Source organism: Falco punctatus (genome assembly GCF_963210335.1).
Source record: "Falco punctatus genome assembly, chromosome: 1".
Lineage (NCBI taxonomy): Eukaryota > Metazoa > Chordata > Aves > Falconiformes > Falconidae > Falco > Falco punctatus.
The window spans coordinates 37,587,024-37,608,878 of record NC_137580.1 but is presented as its reverse complement, the minus strand read 5'-3'; the positions used below and the strand labels follow the sequence as shown (position 1 = coordinate 37,608,878).

At 56.9% G+C, this 21,855-nt stretch overlaps 1 protein-coding gene across 5 annotated transcripts in view; it reads left to right on the top strand.

The window, feature by feature from the left end:
* Positions 1 to 21,855, top strand: part of LOC308056528 (dedicator of cytokinesis protein 2-like) — a 77,278-nt gene that overhangs the window by 10,952 nt on the left and 44,471 nt on the right. For all 5 annotated transcript variants that reach the window (XR_013924862.1, XM_080372086.1, XM_080372084.1 and 2 more), the window contains exons 17-25: positions 294 to 397; positions 3,246 to 3,435; positions 5,675 to 5,772; positions 6,312 to 6,401; positions 6,989 to 7,089; positions 7,254 to 7,388; positions 13,344 to 13,455; positions 20,747 to 20,817; positions 21,444 to 21,550. Coding sequence is in view for 4 of the 5 variants with exons in the window: in XM_080372086.1 (XP_080228212.1) it covers positions 294 to 397; positions 3,246 to 3,435; positions 5,675 to 5,772; positions 6,312 to 6,401; positions 6,989 to 7,089; positions 7,254 to 7,388; positions 13,344 to 13,455; positions 20,747 to 20,817; positions 21,444 to 21,550 (1,008 nt within the window). In the remaining variant the exon portion in view is untranslated. The remainder of the gene's footprint in view (positions 1 to 293; positions 398 to 3,245; positions 3,436 to 5,674; positions 5,773 to 6,311; positions 6,402 to 6,988; positions 7,090 to 7,253; positions 7,389 to 13,343; positions 13,456 to 20,746; positions 20,818 to 21,443; positions 21,551 to 21,855) is intronic.

The window sequence follows — 21,855 nt, the reverse complement described above, 5'->3', positions numbered from 1 at the left end:
CTTGCCTCGTTGCTGCCACCTCTCCCATTTCTCCCTTCCCAAGGTTCTCAAACAGCTGCAGCAGCTGCTTTTCCCAAGTGCTCTGGGGAGACCAAGGGGGTCTTGCTGCCTGTGGGTGCAGCCTGTGGACTCCAGGAAAAGAAAAGCAATTTCCCTGGCAGCACCCCTCCGGATTGCTGCAGCTGCCGGGAAGGCAGGACCTCCCAGCTGCGCTGGCCGGTCCCTGCCCGCGCACGGTGTCCTCAGGCCCCTTCTGAGCCTGCTTCACCTCACCCCACATTTGTGTCTCCCAGCCAAAGACAAAAGTGAGCGGATTTTCTCCATGGCCTTCGTGAAGCTGATGCGACCAGACGGCACCACGCTGCGTGATGGGGAGCATGACCTCATTCTGTACAAGGTACGGGGGGGGGTGGGTAGACCCCCCTCCCTCAAAGCAGGGAGGCTGAAGGGTGGTGGCTCTTCTGGCAGCTGCCTGCGTGGGGCTGGGGTCCTAGTCCCTGCTGGAGTACCATGCTGGTGGCATGCACCCAAAGTCCCAGGGAGGGTTTCCAGTCCCTCCCTCCTGCCCTTTCTGTCCTTGATGGTGGGGTGCCATGCTCCCTGCACACGACATCTCTAATCTCTGCACTGCTCCCTTGTGAATGACAGGTTTTGTTTAGAAAAAGGTAACTTAAACATATCTGACTTGGAAGGGAACGTCCCTGGAAAGGTATTTGCTGCACTTTACCTGATTTCACCAGCATCTTTCTGTCTACAACTGCTTGGTTTTACTTTTGAGAAAGCAAACAGAGAACACAAGGAGGGAAAATTTGCTGTTCATTTGGAAAAAACACAGTTGGCTCTGACACCAGAGTGTGAAAAGCCCCACAAATATGCTGCCCCTCCTTGCTTTGTGCCCCCTTGTGTCGCCCGGGCTGCATCTGGTTGTGGCAAGGGGAGCGGGAGGTGTGAGCTGGTTCCTGCTGCAGGGGTGAGCTCAGGGCTCTTGCTCTGTGTGTTGGCACAACTTTATGTTCCTCACAAGAAAAGGAGCCCCAGCCTCCGCGGGAGGTGACCTTCCTGCCTCAGCCCCTTGGCTGCTCTGGTATTTAACTGAAGTTTTCTCTCATTTTCCCTGCTGTTCCTGTTGATGTGACCACAGTTATACGAGGCAGAGCCATCTCCCTTCCCATGTCCTGCATCTTTCTGGGATGAGAAAATCTGTCTCCTGCCTGCTGTGGCAGCTGTCTAGCTGGCCTCAGCCAATGCTTCCCATGAGCTTGATGGAGGAGTGCCTTTTCTTCATCCCTGCGTTTTCCTCTCAGCACCTTGATGCTGCTTCTGCAGCTACGTGATGTCCTAGCAGCAGAAGTGCCCCAGCAGATGGGTGGCTGCCAGCACACCACTGTGCTCACCGTCGTCCCACATCGGAGGACTGTGCTGTGGATCTGTTGCAGTGCCATCCCAGTGTGCTCTGGCACCGCGCTCACGTAGCTGAGCTGCCCACGTACCCTTGCAGGTCTCTGCTGTCTGCCCACGCTGGGGCCACCCCATCCACCTCCTGAATGCCTCTGCTGACAGGACAGGCTCACCCCTGCCCGCCCGGCTGCTCTGTCCCTGCGCTGCCGTTGCTGTTCCTCATCTATCGCTCTTGTGATGCCCAACCTCCCTCCCACAGGGAACCCGGGGGGCCCTGCACCGGAACGGAGCTGCGCTTTTCTTCCCCAGCAGCTCCTACGCATTTTAGATTGTTATCGTGTCTCTCCTCCCTGTTCTTCACTTGCAAAACGCCCAAATTCTTTAAATGCTACTGTGGCCTGTGGAGCTGCAGACATGGTCCCTGGCTCTCTGGGGGACTGTCCCATCCACAGCCTGTGCTGTGGCAGGAACACTGAGCGCCTTTGGGACTTGCCGACGCTGGCTGGGGCAGCGAGATCAAACCCTGTGCACCTCCCTCCTGGGTGCATTTACTCCTTAAAGGGCTGTTGCTGCCCTTGCCGAACTGTCACAGTCACCAGCGTCCTCTGCCCCTGAGCAAGTAGCCGTCGTGCTCCGCTTTGTCTTCTCCCCGGCTGACTCCTGCTCTTCCCGGCAAACACAGGAGCTTGATTCTGGGAGTCAGAAGCTATTTCATCTTTTTATCTTTGTTTGCCAGAGGAATGTGAATTATATGCTTTTAGCTTCTCAGACCTCTTGATCTCATGCTGGTCGAGAAATGTCTGAAATTAAGCCAGGTTACCCTACGAGGGCTTAGCTGCCCTCAGAAGAAGTGCAGTGCCTCCTGTGAGTCAGCTGGCTGCCGTGGGTACGCTCGATGGAGAGAAAATCCAATAACAAACAATTTTGTGATCTTCATCTGACCTTCAGCAGGAAGAATTTTATCATGCAGGGTTGCAGGCAGGGAAGGATAAATGCCCTGTTGCCAAGCCATAAGTAAGCACCGGTGAGCTCGTGGTGGCAAGGCTGCAGTCTGCCATCACATGTCTGGCCAGCTTTGGACATCCATATCCTAGTCTTGCAAACAAGCATGGAAGGATCATTTAGAAAGTCACTCCAGTGAGTCCTCCTAGATGTAACACCATCTTAATTCTTCAACTTAACAGTAGGGGACACAAAAGAAATGGGCCGTTTTGATACCATGGAGAGACCAAGACACAGCCGGCAGGAAATATCCTGTTGGGCTGGTGATGGTGATGGTGTGAGACTGTGCTGGCCACTTGGTTGGTGTCCTGCTCTGTGTCCATCCCCATGGCAGTGCTCAGGCATGTGTTTCATTCCCAGAATGCTGCTGCCAGCCCCAGGCTCCTCCGTGTCACTGACATCCCCCTGCGCTTTTCCTCCTGCCGGTTCTTGTGTCCTTCCTGAATGGCACTGGCCTGGACTCGGCATCTTCCCGGTCAGCTGTCCCAGCTGAGCACGGTCCCCACAGAGCCCGGCAGGGAGCAGCTTTGTTGGATACTCTGTTTAAATTAATGATGGGTGAGCCCACTGTGCCGCCTGCACAGGGCTCTGCACCGTGGGCAGTGGCCAGCTCCCACATCCCAGTGACTGCCACAAGCCAGAGGCTACCAAGCCATAAGGATGCCATTACGTGGGAGCCACCATTCCCTGTGCATGGCTCTGCTGACCTCCTTGCCCTGCCCCATTCTGCACAGCAAAGTCCCCCCCTGCAGGGGATGTGATGTGGGGTCACATCGGAGCCCAGGGGCCAGCCCTGTCCCATGGGGCCACATAGCCTGGTGTAAGCCATGTGCTCTGCCTTGCAGGGTGACAGCAGGAAGCTGGAAGATGCCGGTGCCTACCTGACCCTGCCCTCTGCGAGGATGCTGCCAGAGCCGAAGCTCCTCTCCGGCTCCTCCTTCCGTGTGAGCGGGACTGCGTCGGGCTTAACTGTGTCGGCCCGGGACAGCTTCCAAATCTCAACGCTCGTCTGCTCCACGAAGCTGACCCAGAATGGTGAGTCCCAGCTCCCCGCAGGGGTGGCGGTGGGGCTGTGCCCCCACCCCAGCAGTGCGTTTTCACCCATTGGATGGCGCTTCCCCCCACGGCTGGAAAGCAGCTGGACCGGGGCTTGCACCCACTGCACCCGGTGCCAGGACAGCCTGCTGGAGATGCAGGGAGAGCAGGTATGGATGGTGAGGACTGAATTGCCATTTTGACATGGTCAGGACTGCCAAGGCTGTTCCCAGGGTGGGTGCAGGCTCATGGGGCAGCATTGTCCTGGGGCTTGGGGGGCTGCCATCCTATGGATAATGCTGCCCTGGCCGATGTGCTGCAATCCGTGTTTGCTGTCCTTGCCCTGTGGTACCACTGCTACTGCACCCTGTGTTGCACTGCCCTGGTGCCCACGCCACTCTGACGGGACATGGTTTGCTGTGAGGTCTTTTTTGCATGTTGCCGGTTGATAACTCCAGGCTTTAACTTGGAGAGTTTCTCTCTTTTTTCCTCTTTTTTTATTATTAAGGTTTTCTTCTGGCTTGTCTGTCTCCTGAGCCCTTCTGAGTTAGCAGCAGATTAGTTTTCCAAGGCGAGGGAATGAGAACAAACAATTGCAGGCTGCAAGTGTTTCCAGGCACTCTCCCACCTTGGGGGTGCGGAGCTGCTGCCAGGGGCTGTGGGTACTTAGCAGTTTCTTGGCTGGCACAAACCCTTGCAGATGGTAATTAATCTGCTTGTGCCCATGGGGGAACTGAGCCGCTGCCTCTGATCTTGGAGCTGCTGAGTGTTGCTGTTGAAGGCTCCGTGACCTTCCTTGGGCCCTTCAAAACCAGGCTGGGAATTGGCACTCCCTGTTTTTAAACCCCCGTCCTCAGTTATAGCAAGCGTGGGCTTCCAGCCCTGGGGTGCCTTGCGTGGCTCATCGCAGGGCAGCCACCAGCATGCATGCCACCTCAGCACAGGCACATTGGCATTTGCTGGTGGGATTTTACCTCGTACAAAATGTTTTGGGAGATGGCAGGACAAAGAAGTGTCAGCAACCTTGAGCGAGTGCTGGTGGTTATCAGATGGCTTCCTGTGCCCCTCTGAAGCGAGCAGGGAAGGGAGTGCGAGGCCAGCAGCGGGCAGGGAGGGCTGGTGGGGCCGTGCTGCCCTTGCGGGCATCCAGCTCGGGGAAGCATGGTACACGTGCCTCCACCATAACGGGGACAGGCAGCCCGGTCCTTCGCCGGGCCCGACCGCACCGTGTTGCATGGTGGTGCCGGCACTCAGGCCGCTGCCATGCTCTCAGCGCGTATCTGTGTTGCTGTGGAAAGCCCTGCAGCAGCTGCAGCCACTCATCTCTTGGGGTGGGCAGCATCAGTGCCTGTAGGTAACATCTGGAGCTGTCTGGAGAGTTACACGCTGCACAGCAGCACCAGTGCCTGGCATGCTTCCCACTCCGCGGGCAGGCGGCAGCGGAGCTTGGCCAAGGGAATATCGCACAGAAAAGCCGGGGCTCCCTCCTACCCCGCAGCGGGATGCTGCACACCCTCTGCAGGGCCGGCCGATGGCGATGCTTTGTCCCACTTTTGCTGAAGCGCAGTGACGCAGCTGGGGAAACCGCAGCCCTGGCGCAGGGTGTGGGGCTTGGGGACCATAGCCGCATGGCTCGAGGGACACGGCGCACAGTGACTCATCGCTGCTGCGCTGACAGAGTCTGGGGCTACTGAGGTTCAGTGCGAGTGGGGCTTGGGGCCGTTGCTGTTCAGTCAATTCCCTTCCTGCCGCACAGTTACAGCTTCTGCAGTAACAACCTTCTGTTTGACCGAGTTTTATGCTTTTATGGTACGGAAGTCAGGAAGCTTTCTGGGCTGAGCAGGGTTTGTACTGGGAGTCGGAGCTCGGCAGGGTCCTGGCTGCTGCTAGCAGATGTCCCTTCCTTGAAGGGCTCCTGGGAAGCTGCAGCTCCAGGGCTGAGTCCTGGTGTTCTGGGCCTCAGTTTTTCTCCCAAGGAGGAGGGGGTAAGGAGGGAAGCAGCCCCTGCCCGTGTGGCTGCATGATAGAGGTAGAGCGGTGGGAGCTCATGATGATGGGCACTCACCCCGTGCTTCTCCCAGCATGGGGCTAGCAGCGAGCGGCACTGTGTTCCCAGGGATGGGGGTCTCCAGCCGGTTGCCCTGGGTGGTGCAGGGGGGATGCAGGGGCCTGGGGGTCGGTAACGTTTGGGCCTGGCAACCAGTGAAGCTGTGCTGACTCTCCTGTTCCTCCCACCCAGTCAACCTGCTGGGGCTGCTGAAGTGGCGCTCCAAGCCCAGCCTCCTCTCCGAGAACCTGCAGAAACTGATGAACGTGGATGGAGGGGAGGTCATCAAGGTACAGCCAGGACCTTGCCTCTGCTGCCATACTGGGATCTTCCCTGCTCCGGCACTCACACCTCCAGCCATGTCTCCATATGGCTGCTGCCGGGGGGCAGAGGGATGTGAAAGCTGCCGGGTGGGCGGCAGCGTTGGCACCGTGCTTTTCCTGGCAGCCTGCCCAGGATGCCGAAAGCAGCTGCTGGAGCTGCCCTGGGCTGAGGCTGTACTGGGTGGGCTGGAAGCATCCTGCATGGCCTCAGTGCCTCTTCCCCAGGAAGAGATGCTGCCTCTGCCTGTGGCGATTGCCCTGTTGGCCGTGGGAGCCCCACGGGGGGCAAGTGTGCGGCCAGAGGGGCAGTGCTGGGCTCCCACTGTGGGACGGGCAGAGCTAGGGAGTCATGTCCTGGCAAAGTACTGGACGCCCTGGGCTGAGAAAGGCTGAGGACGGGCACAGGAGCTCTGTGCCCAGGCAGGTTGCTCCTGCACTCAGATGTGGGTCCAGGACAATGCTGGGAGCCAATGCTCAAGCCCTCACCGTCCTCTTGTCTCCCTCAGTTCCTCCAGGACACATTGGACGCCTTGTTCTCCATCATGATGGAGCATTCAGATACGGATGTCTATGACACACTTGTCTTTGATGCCCTGGTAAGTGGGACCTGCTTCCCTGTGGGTGCTAAGTGTGGCTCTGAGCCCACTGACCAGTACAGGATGGGCCCAGGTCAGGTGAGGCTCACTGATCTGACCGGGTGAGCTGTGCTCAGAGCTGTGCAGCAGCTCTGGCTCCACCGCAGTGCCTTGTGTTGGTAGGGTCTGGCCAACCTGGCACAGGGCAGGGTTGTGGCTCTGCAGGGATGCTGTCCCTCCAAGGGACAATTCCAGAAAAATTCAAAGGTATTTCTCCTACGCTGAGATGAGAGTGACCCCAGTGACAGGACCAGGGGAGGGTTGTGTTTGGGGTGGCTGCTGTAGGCAGCTGGGGTTGGTGAAGGTGCAAGCTCTGAGCAAGCTGGCTGTGAGGAGTTCTGAAGCTGCTGGGCTCGGGGCTTGTATTGGGCATCCTGTCTTGGAGGTCTGCCCGTCCTGGCAGGCTGGGTGGGCAGGCAGGGGGCTCTGGTGGCCACAGCAGCCCCCAGAAGGGGTCAATGCCACTCTGGCCATGGGTGCAGGCAGCCAGCTGTCTCTGGGCATCCTTCTGCCCACACCGAGCCATGCTTGCTGCCCACTCCCCTCAGGTTTTCATTGTGGGGCTGGTGGCAGACAGAAAGTTCCAGCATTTCAACGCTGTTCTGGAGGCCTACATCTGCCAGCACTTCAGTGCCACGCTTGCCTACAAGTGCGTACCTGGCGTCCGCGGTACAGGGAGGGACTGGGCTGGGGCAGCGGGCGCAGGGAGGGCTGGGGCACAGGGAGCGCCGGCGGAACTGAGCTGCAGGATGGCTGCTTGGCTGAGGCTGGGACACCTGCCGAGCCACGGCCACACACATCCCCATCCTGCAGGAAGCTGATCTCCGTGCTGACGCAGTACGTGGACCATGCGAGCCAGGGGGAGCCCTGTGAGCCGCTCATGCATACCTTCAAGGCCTTGGAGTACATATTCAAGTTCATCGTCCGCTCCCGGCACCTCTTTGCCCAGTAAGTACTGGCGACTGCTCCCACTGCTTCAGGTGCCATGCCCTGCTGGGCTGCTGCACCAGTGCTGTGTGTCAGCAACCTCGCTGGAGCGTTGGCCCCTGGTGATGGGATCTGTAGGAGTGAGGAAACGGTAAGGTCCTGTGGCGGTCCATGTGCCATGGGAGCAGTGTTGGTGCTGAGCATCAGTTCCGAGGTTGTGGCACTGGCACCTTGACCTGCCTGGTGCTAGTGCCAGCTGCTCGTGTGCAATGTGGCACCCCGGGGTGGTACCCATGGGGCTCGGCACGCTGTGGATGTGCTACGGCAGTGACTGGTCCCTGGCCAGGCTCTCCTTCACCACCATGCTTCCTCTCCCTGGGGTTTCCAGCAGTTTTCCACTGTGCGCTGTGCTCCGGTTGCTGCTGGAGCAGTCATGAACTGGTGTGGGTGGTTGGTAGCACCATCTGTCATGGGGCAGGAGAGCTCCTGCAGCACAAGGGGCTGTGGCAGTCGCAGAAACCACTCTGGCTGACAAGTGGTGTCTCACAGCACTTGCAAAACATGTTGGTAGTGAGGCGATGTGTCAACATCAGCACGAGCATGCCTGTGGTTTGCTGTCCGTCAGGCTAATTGCTGCTGGTTCTTCCTGCACATGTGTTGATTGAGAGCCTTTGTGCAGGCTGCTGGTGAGATCAGCTTTGGTGCGGCAGCGGTGGGGTTGCACATGAGCCCTGGGCTGGTGTGGAGCCCACGTCCCCTCCCCAGAGTGCTGGTGGCTTTGCTCGATCTCAGTGTGGTCAGGCCCTGCCCCGGGTCCCACTGCCACGTGCCATGGCATTGGGAAATGCCCATCTCCTTGGTACGGCTAATCCAAACACCACATGTGTAAGGGCAGAGGGACTGCAGGGGCCTCCTGCCCAAGTCACCCCTGATGAGTGGGTTTTTCCAACTTTCTCTTAAAAACCTCCTATGGTGGAGACAGCAAAACTTCCCCAGGCAGCCTGCTCCCCTGCATAGCCAGCACTGCAGCTGGAAAGGTTTTCTGGCACTCAGCCTTGCTCTTGCTTGTTCCTGGAGAGCTTCTGCCTGCCCAACCCATGCAGTTTGGGAGCTTTTTAGAGGATTTTTCCTTGGAGAGGAAAACACTGTGCTTTCAGTGAGGCTCATCTTCCTGTGGAGCTGTCTGAGCTCAGCTCAGACCATCTCAACCCTCAGCTTTTCGTCAGCCTCTGTGCTGGCCCCATGGCATCGTCGGCTCTGCCGATGGTGTTACCTGTGAGCCTCCTGCTCGGCACTAACACTGCTGTTAGCAGGTGTGGATGGTGGAGGGTGCAGTGACAACAATTTGGGCAGCGGGGTCTGTGCAAGGACCACCCCGGCACATCGGTGACAAAGACGTGTTTGGCGCTGGAGGGTTCCTATGAAGCACTTTCACAGCGCCCACGGCTCTCAGACCTTGTCCCAGCTGCTCTCACGCTTCAGCCAGTCACTTGACTTCTAAATAATTTCCAATGCACAGTGCATGTTTGGTCTCAGGGGTCCCTCACGCTGCAGCAAGACCAGAGGCGGTACAGTGCCTGCCCCAGGGCCTGGGGAAGGGGTGCCTGGGCTAGCCCCCCTTGCGCTTGTGCTGGCTCAGTGGCTCATCCCCCTGCCCAGCGCAGGCTCTAAAGGGGGTTGTAAGGGAGAGAAGCTTTTTCCCAGGGGCTGTAGTGACAGGGTGAGGGGCAATGGTTTTAAACTGAAGGAGGGTTGGTGGAGATTGGACATAAGGAAGCAATTCTCTGCTGTGAGGGTGGTGGGATACAGGGGCAGGTTGCCCAGAGAAGCTATGGATGACTCATCCCTGGAAGCATCCAAAGCCAAGTTGGCTTTGAGCAACCTGATCTAGTGAAAGATGTCCCTGCCCATGGTGGGGGGTTGCACTGAATGATCTTTGAGGGACCCTTCTGACCCAAACCATGCTGTGACCCTGTGATAGGCTGTGTAAGGGGTGGGAGCCTTGATGGCTCCTGGTTGCTGCTGAGGACAAGGTCAGTGTCCCGTCCCCCCCCGCCCCAGGTACCTCTAGAGTCCTCACAGGACCTGGTTCCATTCGTTCCCTGTGTGCATGAGGTTCCTGGCCTTATCTGCATGATGGGACAAACAAGTCTCTGCCGGGCAGGCGTAGGTGAGCCCAGCTGTGCTGGTGGGCTGAGGTGGAAAACTGAAAACGCAACCCATCAGAGTTACCAGAAAAAGCAAGTGAGGTTCCTCTTTCATTCCAAGTAGAGGGCACCGAAAGGCGAAGTGCCCTGAGGCACAGGGGTGCCAAGGGCTCTCACATACAGCATATGTGGCTCCAGCCTGTGTGTGGGAGGCAGTGTGACGGCCGGTGCCACGTGGCTGCTGTTTGGCTGGTGCCTGTTTTGCAGGGAGCGGGGTGGGGGACGGGGTCTGTTGCCTCCACTCGAAGGCTCTGAGCACCACGCAGAGGTGCCAGGATGCATGTCGGTGTCCCCGTCAGTGCTCCGTGCCCAGCTCGTGGTGAGGAGCTGTGTAGGGTTCCTGGTATCCCCCGGGGACCCTCAGACCTCACTTTGCACCCACCCTGACTTCACCACCTCACTCTGCTGTCTGCCGGCACTCCCTGCACTCCTCTCTGTCCTTCCTTGTCGCTCTCGCTCTTCCCAGGGCCTCGTCTGTGGCCAGGCAGCTGCTCCAGGGCTCTGCGTTGCTCCAGCATTAGAACAAGGTACCTACATCCTCGTCATGTATGAAAATACAGAGCATATTTCCCGGTTTATAGAACTGCTGGCAGAGAAAATTAATTATATGGAGCATTTGCAAACAGCCCTGTGAATTTGTTTGCATTGGAACGAAGACATCCCTGAAGACATTTAGTGTTTTTATTAATCTTCCCTTTATCTTAGTGATCTTAACAGTGCAATAACACAGACTCCTCAGATCTTCTAAACACTTTATATGGTGCTACAATTTGTACACAGTCTATAATTTAAAGAAATTAGATTGTAATTATAATGAGTTACTGCAGATTTCTGTATCTATTTGATTATGTGAGCTACCTCTGGAATGGGATGAGCAGCTCAAGTAGCTTGTATGAGGATCCCAGGTTGCCACAAGGATGATGGAGCCGGGGCCCGCTGGTGTGGGGAGGAGGTTCATTGCTCAAACCCCTTTGGCAGCTCCATGGCCACTGCATGGGTGAAGGGGCTCCCTGATTCCCCCCTGCCTCGGGCAGGAGGCGTGGGAGCCAGTGGGCTGTGAAGGGGCCGGACCTTGGTGCTGGCCATAGGATCTCTGTGCCCAAAACATGCTTTCCTGTGGGAACACATCCCCATCTCCAGCCACAGTCCCTTTGGCACCCCATGCACTGCACTGGGGCAGGCAGGGGCCAGTGGAGCCCCCTTCGCCCTTCACGATGTCAGGATCCTCTCCCGTCCCCCACCATGGTAACCCTGAGTTCCCTTGGACCCCCCTGGCACCTGTGTGGCTCCATCACCCTGGGAGGGGGCTGGGGGAGCTGGGGCTTGGTGATGCCGTGGTAATGTGGGCTCCCACTTGCTGCTTCCTCCTTGCCAGTTCCTCTAGCTGCTTCTGCTTTTTGGGTGCCACTGAGGACAGCAAAATTTTCCTGAAAGTGCTTGTTGTCACCCCAGGGCTCGCCCCGTGCCAGGTGTTCTCTTCTGCTGGCATGGGGGAGGCTGGGGTCACACACTTTTGCCAGAATCCCTCTGCAGCCACCTGCTTTGCAGCTCGTGGCCCCCTTGCTCAGCCCCCCTGGTTCCCGCACCTGCCCCAGCTCTGGCAGCACCCGCGGGCTCTGCCATGGCCCCACTCGTCCCCTCTACTGCTCCCACCATCCCAGCACCCCTGCGAGGACCAGCCTCTTCCTCACCCCAGCCAGTTACCTGTGCAGCCAGGGACCCCACAGCTGCTGAGCGTCCTCACTGGCCCCCCTGAGGGGACTTTGCTCGGATCCCTGGAGTTCCCCAAAGGCTGGGGGTGGCTGCTGGGCTCCCACCATGGTGGGACGGCAGGGGGTTTGCAGGCATGGCATCCCATCCCAAGAGCCACGCTGACCCTTCCCAAGTACATCACGGTCAGCGCAGGTTTTGTCACAGTCCTAGCGAGCTGCTGGCCCCATAAGTTTTTCTACTGCTTTGGTGGCAGTGCTGTATGATTTCTGTGCCGCTCCTCAAGCTCCATGCGTGCCGGAGCCCGAAGCTGCAGGAACCAAGGTGGGAGCATGCCCAGTGTCCCAGGTGATGTCGGGCTTCAGCACCAGGCTGTGCCCTCCAGTTTTCCTGATGAATTTCTCCAAACCAATAGGTTGGTGTTAAATTAAAGACCGTGCTGACCTAAGTCTGCTGCAGCAATGCAAATCAGCCATTACCTTGGGTTAATTGAGCTGGATGGTCCAACTGCTTTACCGCTCTGATTTGAGTCGTTACACACTTAAAATTTTGGAAATCAGCATTGGCAATATGTCTTACAATTGTTAAAATAGCGTACCCCATTCATGTGTGCCCTCGTTTAGACAGAAATACAGAATTTTGTAGTCAAGAGTTTGTGGTGGAGGTGAGTTTGCAAATCTAGGCCAGCCGGTGGTGGGTAGGTGTGTTAGAAAGAGGGACTGTGGAAAATCTAATAAATTGTGGTCATTGGATAGTGTCGCTGCCGTGAGAATAAAAGCTGTACACGGACCTTCATTTCCTTTTGCTTGTCGGAACACATACAACTTCTTTAATTCTCTGGCCTCTGGCAGGGTTTTGGGGCAGCTTGGGGCAGCTGGAGCAGGCCAGGCTCTGGGGCACAGGGGCTGCTGGGGCTCTCTGGTTTGGTGACCTGTAACATGTGGGATGAGAGGGAGGGACCTTTCTGAAGTTAGTTTAAGCTCTGGTTCGACTTGGAAGTCAGTCAACAGCTGTAAACCAGCCGTGGCTCAGCTGATGCACTTATCTGAGCACATCTGAGATGCCTCAGGCAGATCAACAGGCTTGTTCCCGCTGCCAGAGCTACAATGTTCCCTCGGGTTCGTTTACCAGATAGGAAAGATGAATTTGAAGGGAGAGCTATCCAACTGTGATTTTATAAAACAAAGCAGCAAGGTTTTTGCGAAAGCTAGGCTCAATAAAAATAGCTGGTAAGCAAGAAATGACGGATCTTGTTTGTTCTGCTGCTGTATGCGCAATTAGAAATGAAAACACAATTAAAACCCAAACACGTATTGCTTGCTGTGGTGGCAGGTGGCATGCGGGAATCATCAGGTCAGGCTGGAAGAGGTGCCTGTCCCCGCGGCCACAGGGAGATCAGTGTTTTATTCCTCATTTCCCCACCGGTGCATGCAAAGCGCTCCCCAGCGAGGCTCGCTGCTCTGCTTGCTGCTCGGGGTGGGGTGCTCAAGTACCACCTGTTCTTCGCAAGGAGTTGCTGCGATGCCTTTACTCTCACGGTGATGCATTCGATTAGTGGCTTTGAAACTTTCTCGCAGTTTTGCACATCTCGTGGCTAAAATTCCCCATGTATTTGGTTTGTTCTGCGACTGGGCGTGCAGGTTGTGTTCAGGACTGGGGGGGGGGGACGGGCAGGAGGTTTCTTGCTCAGGTGGGAAGATTTGAGAGGACTTCACTGCATAAAATCATGTAGGAGATTCTATTAAAAAAAAAAAAAGTATATACGTGAGCCCGTATAAAATGGTGTGTATAAATAAGACAGCAGATAGCAATCTTTAATATGGGTAATTCTGCACATCTGAAATGTTGATTCTAGCTGGACCCTGCACTGGGCAAGTGGCCGTGCTTGGCCAGTGGCCATGCTGGGGCTCACTGCTAGACCCAGCTATGGAAAACGGTCACCCAGGAGCATAATTAATTGGGCTGGCAGGTGATGCGTGAGTAGAGGCAGCTGTGCGGCTGGTGCCGGGGGAAAGTACATGGTGCGGCGGCGACAGTGCGGTGACTCTGGCTGTTGCAGGCTCTACGAGGGGAAGGAGACGGCTGAGTTCCAGCAGTCACTGCAGCGGTTCTTCCTCTCCCTGAACCAGCTGATGAAGTCCCCGCTGGAGGGTCCCACACTGCTCTGCCAGGTATGGAGGTGGGGATGGTACTGTGTGTGGGCTCAGCTCTGACGTGGCAGGATGGATGGTGCCCCAGCTGGGGTGCTGGCTGTCCCTGTGCTAGGGTGACACCGGCTGTGCCCGTACAGTGGCAACACCAGTCTTCCTGAGCGCAGACCTCCCCATGCACAGGGTGTCGAAGGGAGCTGCCGCCCTGTGCGGGGTCTCACTCTCCCCAGGGACCCTCACTTGTGCCCCTGGTGCAAAGCTCCACATTGCACTGGTGCCCAGGGCTGCAGTGTGGGTTTGTGTCAGTAACTTAGTGCCACTGGGCACCGTGCCTATGCCGAAGGCTGGAGAAAAGGGTCTTGGGAGGGCTCCTGGGGTTTGTCTGCATCCCAGAGCTGGCCTGGTCCCACTCCCTGCATCCCAAGGGCCAGGCTGGCACTGTGAATTTTGGGGAGCAAAAACCATGCCCTTTGCACTGTGGATCCCTGCAAGCATGGCTGTACCCGTTACTAGCAGCTGGTGCTGAGGTCCCCCGGCTGCCGGTGCGACAGTGCCAGGGTTGGAGCTGAATGGAGAACACAACGGAGTCACATGCACTCTCTGAAGTCAGTCAGCAAGAGGAGGCAGGAGCTGGTGCTGGTGCTGAGCAGGTCTCACCTCGGTGCTGTGCTGGGGGCGAGGATGTGGCTGTGCTCTGCAGCCGCGGTGTCCCAGCTGGAGAGAGGCATGGTAGAGTGCAGGTGGGGACCTTGTCTGCACGGTGGCCCTGGGACAGCTGGCAGCTCCTGTGCTGCATTATCTCATGGCATTCTTAGATAATCCCTTGCAAACTAATCTAATGATAACCCCCCCCCCCCCAAACCAGTTTGAAGACTGACAGGACAGCTGTCCTCGTGCAGAGGAGGGCTGTCCCTCCTTATCCCCTCTAAACACTGATGTTATTCTGATTTCCATCTCAATACCGTTGCTCTAGAGACTCTCTGCTATGGTAACCTGACGTGTGTGTGCGGCAGCCTTACAGGCTGCTGCGCATCCACCTGCATCGGTCAGCACCTTGTTCAGGTCTGTGGGACAGGATTCATAGAAACTCATCTAAGAAGAGAGAGGCCACCGTCCAGGGCAGAGGGGAAAGCTCTCCCGTGTATCACCACAGGAGGCATCCCTGCGACTGCTGCAATCACCATCAGGAGTAGCAGGGGTGACAGCAGATGACAGCAGTGAGGCACAGGTGGTGTGGTGGGGGGGGTCTGCCACGAGGCACAGCTGGGTCCGCTAGCTGCCTGATGCAGGTGTTGGGGAGGAGGCAGAGGACTGTCGGGAGTGGATGAAGCCCACACCTGGGATTCAGCCATGCCAGGTGTCTGACTACAAGGAGACACATGTGTGCCTCACCCCACACACCCCGAAGCTGCAGCCTTATGGCAGGCAGCATTAATTGGAAGAGAGGAGGCTGCAGTTAGCTCAGCTGGGTTGGGGGAGGCCAGGTGAGTCCATGGCATGGCCAGCAGCCACTGCCTGTCTCAGCAGGACAATTTTTCCAGCTGCAGCACTGTTGCCATTCCCCTAGTGCGCTTGCAGCACTGTGTGTGTGTGCACAACAGCCAGACACCATTAAAAAGCAGGTTGGAAGACTGTATTTCTTCATGTACCGTTGCACTGCTGTGGCTTCGGGGTGGGATACCTTAGTTTGGGGTGCCCTCCGCCCAGAGCATCCTGCAGGAAGCAGGGGATGGGGCTTGGGAGTTTGCCTGCTGGTGCTGCCAGGTTTGCTGAGCATGGCCGTGCTTTCTCCTGGAAAGGGCCAAATTCTGCAGTGGGATCCCAACTGCTGAGCAGGAGCTTTCCCTGGGAAAATAGCTTTTATGGTTGCTGTTACTTTGTTAGAGGGAGCAGGAGAGATTAAAGCTCTCTGGCAGCTCAGAGCTCTTCTCTTTAGAGGGAGTGTACCCCTTAGAAGCTCCCCCCCGGATCTTCCTTGGGGATTGCTGGAGTGCTGAGCAGGTCGAGATGCTGGGGCCAGGGTCTTCAGTGGGCTTTGATGCTGAGCACTAGCAGAACACCATCCTGCAGAGACACTTTCCCTCTGCTGCAATGTCTTCTGGATGTGAAATACCTGGACTCAGAGATCTTGTCACCAGGTCGCTGGCTTGGTGGCAGCTCTTTGGAGGGTGGCACAAGGGGAGCTCCTTCCATCAGTGTGGAGCGGCACCAGCATGGTTTCTCATTGACCTCCCCCAGGTCATTTTTGGCCATTGACCTCCCAGCTTTAAAGTTGTCGGGTTTGTGGATGCAGAGCCTGTGTTTGGTATTTCTGAGTGTGGCTTCCTGCTCAGCTGCATCGTGGTGTCAGCTCACCCCGAGCATAGGGTCAGACAGGTCTCCTCGCCATCACTCATCCTCCTTGGTGCTCACTGCTGGTTCTGCTGCTCCACAGGCATTACAGTGACAGGGTTTCTCCCACGTCACCAACAAAGCATTCCACTGTGGGGGAGAGTGCCTGGATGAAATTATTCAGTGTGGAAGTGAGAATCAGAAAATGCTCTTAAAAGCAAGAAATGCCTTAACTGTAAATGCCCAGCGATGGGCTCTGAGCTGACCAGCATGCTGGCGGGTGAGACCTGGGAATGTAATGGATAGTGCTCCGTGCCTGGCACTGGTCAGGGAACACTCACTCAAACTTGGGAATGATCAGGAAAGCACTTAAGAAGAAAACAGAAAACATCCTTTGGCACAGCTAGGTCCCTGTGGTGCATCTGTGTCTGGTGCCTATGCTCCAGAGTGTGAAGTCGAGCTGCAAGAGCCCCAGCAAAGGGTGACCAGGTGTATGGGGCAGATTTCAGGTGGGATCATCTGCCTGGCCAGACAGACACCCCCTACCCCCCATCCTGGGAAACACACGAGCAGGGAGATGGGACAGGGAGCTGTAAATTTGCCTTCAGTCTGGAGAGGGGGTAGGAGATGGAAATGCCTCTCGTGAACCAGGCAAAGGCAGTGCTTGTTCATCTACTGTGTGATGAAGCTTCAGGCCCCTTGTGATGGTCTGTGATGAAGCTTCAGGCCCCTTGTGATGGGTCTGTGCCTGCTCCTTGGAGCAGGCTGTGGATGCTGAAAGTTTGCACAAGTTTGCTGACAGCTGTACTGATCCGTGGAAAAAAAGTCTACCAAGATTATTTAAATAAAAAGGCATTTCTGACTCAAGTAGCCCTGACCTTGGGAAGCACCATTGCAGGCTTGTGAGCCCGCAAGGTCCTGTCCTCTTCCCCTCTGAGCCTGAGACCATGTGCCTGGCTTCACCACTGCTCCCCCTGTCCAGAGGGTCCCATGGCTTCCCTGGTGTTCTGTCCCATGGTCACCCCAGCCACGGTTCTTGTGCTGCATTCGGGACCGGTTCCTGCTGGACCATAGCCGCTGGGTCTTGCTGTATCCATCCTGATGGCATCTCCTGAACATCTTCAGCAGGTGCTCCAAGGAGAGAACATTTTTCCCTCCTTCTCTGAGCAGACTGTGTAGCTGCTTTACAGTGCTTGCGGACCCCTTGCATCTCTAGCTGCAATGACCAGCTCCCATCCGGCAGCTGAAGGTAATATCCAAAAGATCTGTTAGCAGCTGACGTAAGCTTCGCAGCTTCATCCTGTTCTGCCTACTCTTGGTTAAAGCTGCAATTATCTGATCAGCCCAAGGCAGAGCTGATAATAGCTCGCTAGCTGCAACACTCCTGCAAAGGCCACCTCTTTTGTGGAGAGAGCCCATCCTCTGTTGGGCTGCTTCAGGCTGGGGGTTTTGTACTCTTTTGACTACTTGAAGCAGTGCAGAGGGGGCTGAGTCTCTTTTGGCTCTGCTTACTGGTGTCAGACAGGCTGAGGGCCAGGGATGAACCCACGATGTGGTCCTAGAGAGAGCAGGAGCATCTCTTCAGCCAAACGACCCCAGCATCCCCAACAAGTGCTGTGACCTGGAGGGTGCCCTGATGAGATGGAGGTGGAAGGCCACCTGCTCCCGGCGTGCAGCTGCCTTGTGCATCTCCAGCCAGGGAACAGGGCTTCTGCTGCAGCTGCTCGCTGCTGTAGCCAGAGCCCCTTGAGAAGAGCTTCACACGTCCCACTGCTTCCCTTCTGGAGTCTTGGCTTTCTCTGCACCCAAAGAAGCTGAGTTTTGAGGCAGGATTGGGGTACAGGCTTAAGCAAACACTTGGGGCTCATGCCAGTTGCCAGGGTGCTGAGCACGGTGCAGCAAAGCATCAGACCGCTGCCAGCACGGCCAGGAGCGTCAGGGGACCCAGACTGTGTCCTGTGCCTGCAGGCAGCCTGCTCAGGTACACAGCCGCTGGCAGTGGGTGCACGTTCCCCCTTGTTCGTACCCGGGGAGGCACAGCCTGCTCCCCGCCATCTCTCCTCGGTTTAGGTCCAGGCTTACCCACAGCTCAGCAGGGCAGAGCAGAGGAGATGGGGGGTCTTGGGGTCTGTGTTTGCATTTCACAGCCTGGGCCAGGGAGTGCGGTTTGCTGAGGGGGTGTGCTTTGCTGAGCGGGTGCTTGCGCGTGCCCGTGGCTGGAGTGTCCCTGAGGCTGCTCTGACTCTTCCCCTGTGGCTGCTGGCATGGGTGGGTTTCTGTGGGACACCCTGCCGCAGGCGATGTGCAAACCGCTGTGCAGCTGCCGGGCTCTGCACCCATCCCCGCTCTGCGCTGGGCTCCCCGAGGGCCACCTCCCTGCCCGCTCCCGCCGGACCTGGTGGGTGGGCACCAGCCGCCCATCCTCCAGCTCGCCGGTGCTGCTGGAGCATCACCAGTCGCATGGACAGGCCAGATGGTTCTGCAGCTGGTGGGAAAGGGGACACAATTTGTACGTTGTGGGCAGGCTGATGTGCTCTTGCCACAAAAAGTCAGTAAGGGGGAGCTCATCCTCAGCGGTGAAAGACGGACATTTTCCATTCTGGAAGGCCAGGCAGTTGTCTTGGCAGTTACAATAAAAGCCAAAACAAGTTTCTGGAAGAAATCCTTCCTGAGACATAGATACCAATGTTTAAGAAGTCTTGTAACGCTGGAAAAATTCTTGAGAAATAGGAGAAATTCTATATTAGCTCATTTTTCAAAAAAAAAATCAGATGACCTTGCTAGCTGTAGACCAAAGAGGCTGACCGTTGATCCTGGCTCAGTCATGGAGAGGGTGCAATCAATTCAGAGTTAAAGGGTGGCAGTATAATTAATGTTAATCAGTCCAGTTTTACTAAGCATGGAGTTTAATAAAAGAAAAATCAAATTTAGCTGTTACTTTTTTGAAGTTACAAATGTGACTGACTAAGATAACTGACATAATAGGCGAGACTAACAACTGCATTCTGATTTAAAATTAGCATTGTGCAAGTTATTAAAATAACTACTTTTAATCTTCTTAAGATATATCTTCTTGGTTCTAAAAAAGTCATTAGAAACAGAGAAGCATCTCTGTGCTGGGTTGGGCATTTCTTTTGGGTCCCAGTGATATCGTCTCTCAGCTCGGTGTATGCTGGTTCGCCAGACGTGGCTGTGGCTGGTGCAGGGGGCACAGGTGGCAGTGGTGGAGCTGGATAATGGGAGATCCTCTGCTCCGTGCCCCAGCGCAGAGAGGGGACAGGGCAGGGGACGGGGCTGCAGGGCGGCAGCTGGGAGCTGCCAGCAGTGAGTGGCCAAAGGCAACTCCAAGTGTGGTGTCATTGCAAAGAAGTCGGTCAGTCCACGGGTTTATATGCAAAAAGGCATTAAATGGAGCCATCTGTAGGGGCACATGGCGCGGCCGAGGCTGCTGGTGGGTGCTGTGCCCAGCCTTGCTGCCCTTGGGTGCAGCAGGTGTCTCAGTATCAGAGAAGGGTTTGCAAGAGCTACAGAAATGACTCGGGTCGGGTGCGTTTGGTGGAGGTTAACACCATTTCAGTCAGCTAGAAGAGGGTAGCAGTGGACTCAGTTATGGTCTTTGCAAACCCAGAGGGAGAAGATGTTGCTGGAGCATTGCTTAATGTGCCACAGGCCGAGGCAGAGCCCCGTCCAGCAAAGTGCACTGGGGCTCACCGGGCTCACCAGAAATGTGGTGCCGGGCGGCAGGATAGGCAACTGCCACTGCTGGAGCCGGCTTGTGGCTGCTAGGGCCCGGATCCAGGATGGAGTTTTTAATTCTATCTGGAGATCTTCACAGAGCCGAGGGTCTGCCCTGCCCTGACATCGGCAGTGTCTGCCCAGCAAGGAGGGGCTCGGAGCTGAGCAGAGGTTTCTGTCCCGCTGCAGGGTGCGCCCGGGGCAAAGCCCTCACCCGGTGTGTGCCCATAATCTCCATATTCGCTGTGTTCCGAGGGATGTGTCCAAGGTCAGCTTGTCCAGGCACTTTTTAAAACTAGGTGAACTTGCAATAGGCACCAGTCTCTCAAACTCCTGCTGTAACACAGCATGGACTTGGTGCCGAAACCACTGGTAAAAATTCCTGGAGCTGACTCACATTGCAGCCAGCCCCGTGCGGACCTGCAGACGTCACACCTCCTGCAGCTGATGCTGACATGCAGGAGTGGAGACCACCTCTGGCACCCGCCTGCAGCTGGAGCTGGGAGGGTCCCTGGTGCTGCCTTTGGCACAGTTGGGAGCCCAGGGAAGCCCGAAGGACCAGCTACCCAGCAAAGCCAGGGAGAAGCAGAACTCATCATTTATACTACTTAGTTACTTCATAAACATAACAAAGTAGATTTTAATGTAGAACAATTTGTGGCCAGTGGGTTTGCTGTTCCAAAAAACAACCGGCCACATGCCCCCCACCCGCGCAGCCTTCCATCGAGGGTGTGGAGCCGGGCTGGGTGCGGGGCGGCCCCGCACCTCCGGCAGCCTGGGCTGTGGCAGCAGCGGTTGCGGGCAGCCCAACCGGGAGCAGTGCTGGGGAGTGTTACAGCAACGCCAGCCAGCGCCCGCATACCTGTCAGTCATGTTGTAGGATTTTATGTGTTTTCAAAGTAAAAGCTGGAGACAATTTTTCTTATTGAAAGTGGTAGAGTTACCTGACCATAGCGGTTCTGGGTGCCTTGTTGGATGCTGGTGGCTTGGCAAGAGGAAGCTGCTCCCAGCTGGACGCCCCTTCCCCAGGGATGGCAGGGGCCAGGGGCTGGTGGCTGAGCGCAGTGCTGCTTCAGCAAGGAAGGGGGAGGCTGAATGAGGACTGCGCTGGCTCAGCACCCGCAGCCTGCAGGGAGGCAGGAGGGGCCGGGGTCACCTCCCTGCCGGCACAGTGTCTGTCAGTCTGTCCTGCCCCCTGGGCACATGGCAGGCAGGGCCGGCGCAGGCAGCTCTTGTCTCTCCACAGGGAGCAGCACTGAAGTACCTGCCTTCCATCCTCGAGGACGTGTTTGGGATCTTCGACTCCTCTGCACTGGGGTAGGGTCCCCGTCGCCCCCATCATCCCCAGCCCTGCTCCGTGGTCTGCTTGGTGCCTGCCGCAGCCACCTCTACCCCTGCTCCCATCCCACGGCGACACCCGTCCTGGAGCTGCTGTCAGGGATGCAGGCTGATGCAGTGGAGCCGAGGGCGAGGGCAGGAGGAGGGGTCTGGGTTTCCTCACGCCTGGGAATTGCCTCCTTAGCTCCTTCCTAGTGCAAAACCAGGGGCGGGTGTTGCTTAATTTTAGCAGTAGCCTGTGCTTCAGGCAGGGACTGAGCCTGGAAACCCCCAGTCCCATCTGGGTCTGGTTTGGGCATTCAGGCAGGGTTTTTACGCCAGGTGTCTCTGTGCAACCATCTGCGGTGGGCACGGGCTGCCTCACAGCTTTCTGCGGTGGGACCATCCTGCCCTGCACTTCCCCACACAGCTCTGCCCCCATCGGGGGGCTCCCCCCGCCTGGCAGCCCCTGGCCAAAACACAGGGGCAATTGGTACCCGACCCCCTGCTGCTGCATTTGTCTTCTGCAGAAGGAAAGGGGCTGCAGGTGCTCAGGACTGGAAACAAGTGGGGCCCTTGCAAGCCCTGTATTTAATACTCGTTAAAGCCTCTTGCCTGGACCACAGGGCCCTGTTGCGGGACTTCATTGGGAACCTGCTGCCCCAGCGCCTGCTGAAGCAGAAGCTGCAGTCCCTGACCAGCATCGTCAACAGCAAGATCTTCCAGTCCTATGGTGAGAAGGGACACCGGGGGTCCTGCCCATGCTGAGCTCTCTTGGGAGGGCCGTGGCACAGGATGGGGATGGGTTGCTGCTGCAGAGGCCCCCCCGTGCCCCTGAGGCAGTGCCATGCTGGGGGCAGTTCCGCAGAGGGAGGCAATTCCCTTGCCCCTTGTGCTGGAGCAGTGAGCTGCCTGGCCCCTCGCCAGGGCACCGCTGGTGCCCTTGGAACCTCTGCTGCTGCCTGAGAGCTGCTGGGCTGCAAAGGAAAACACGGCTTAGCCAAAGCAGGACACAGTGTGACGGCTCGGGGAGGGGGT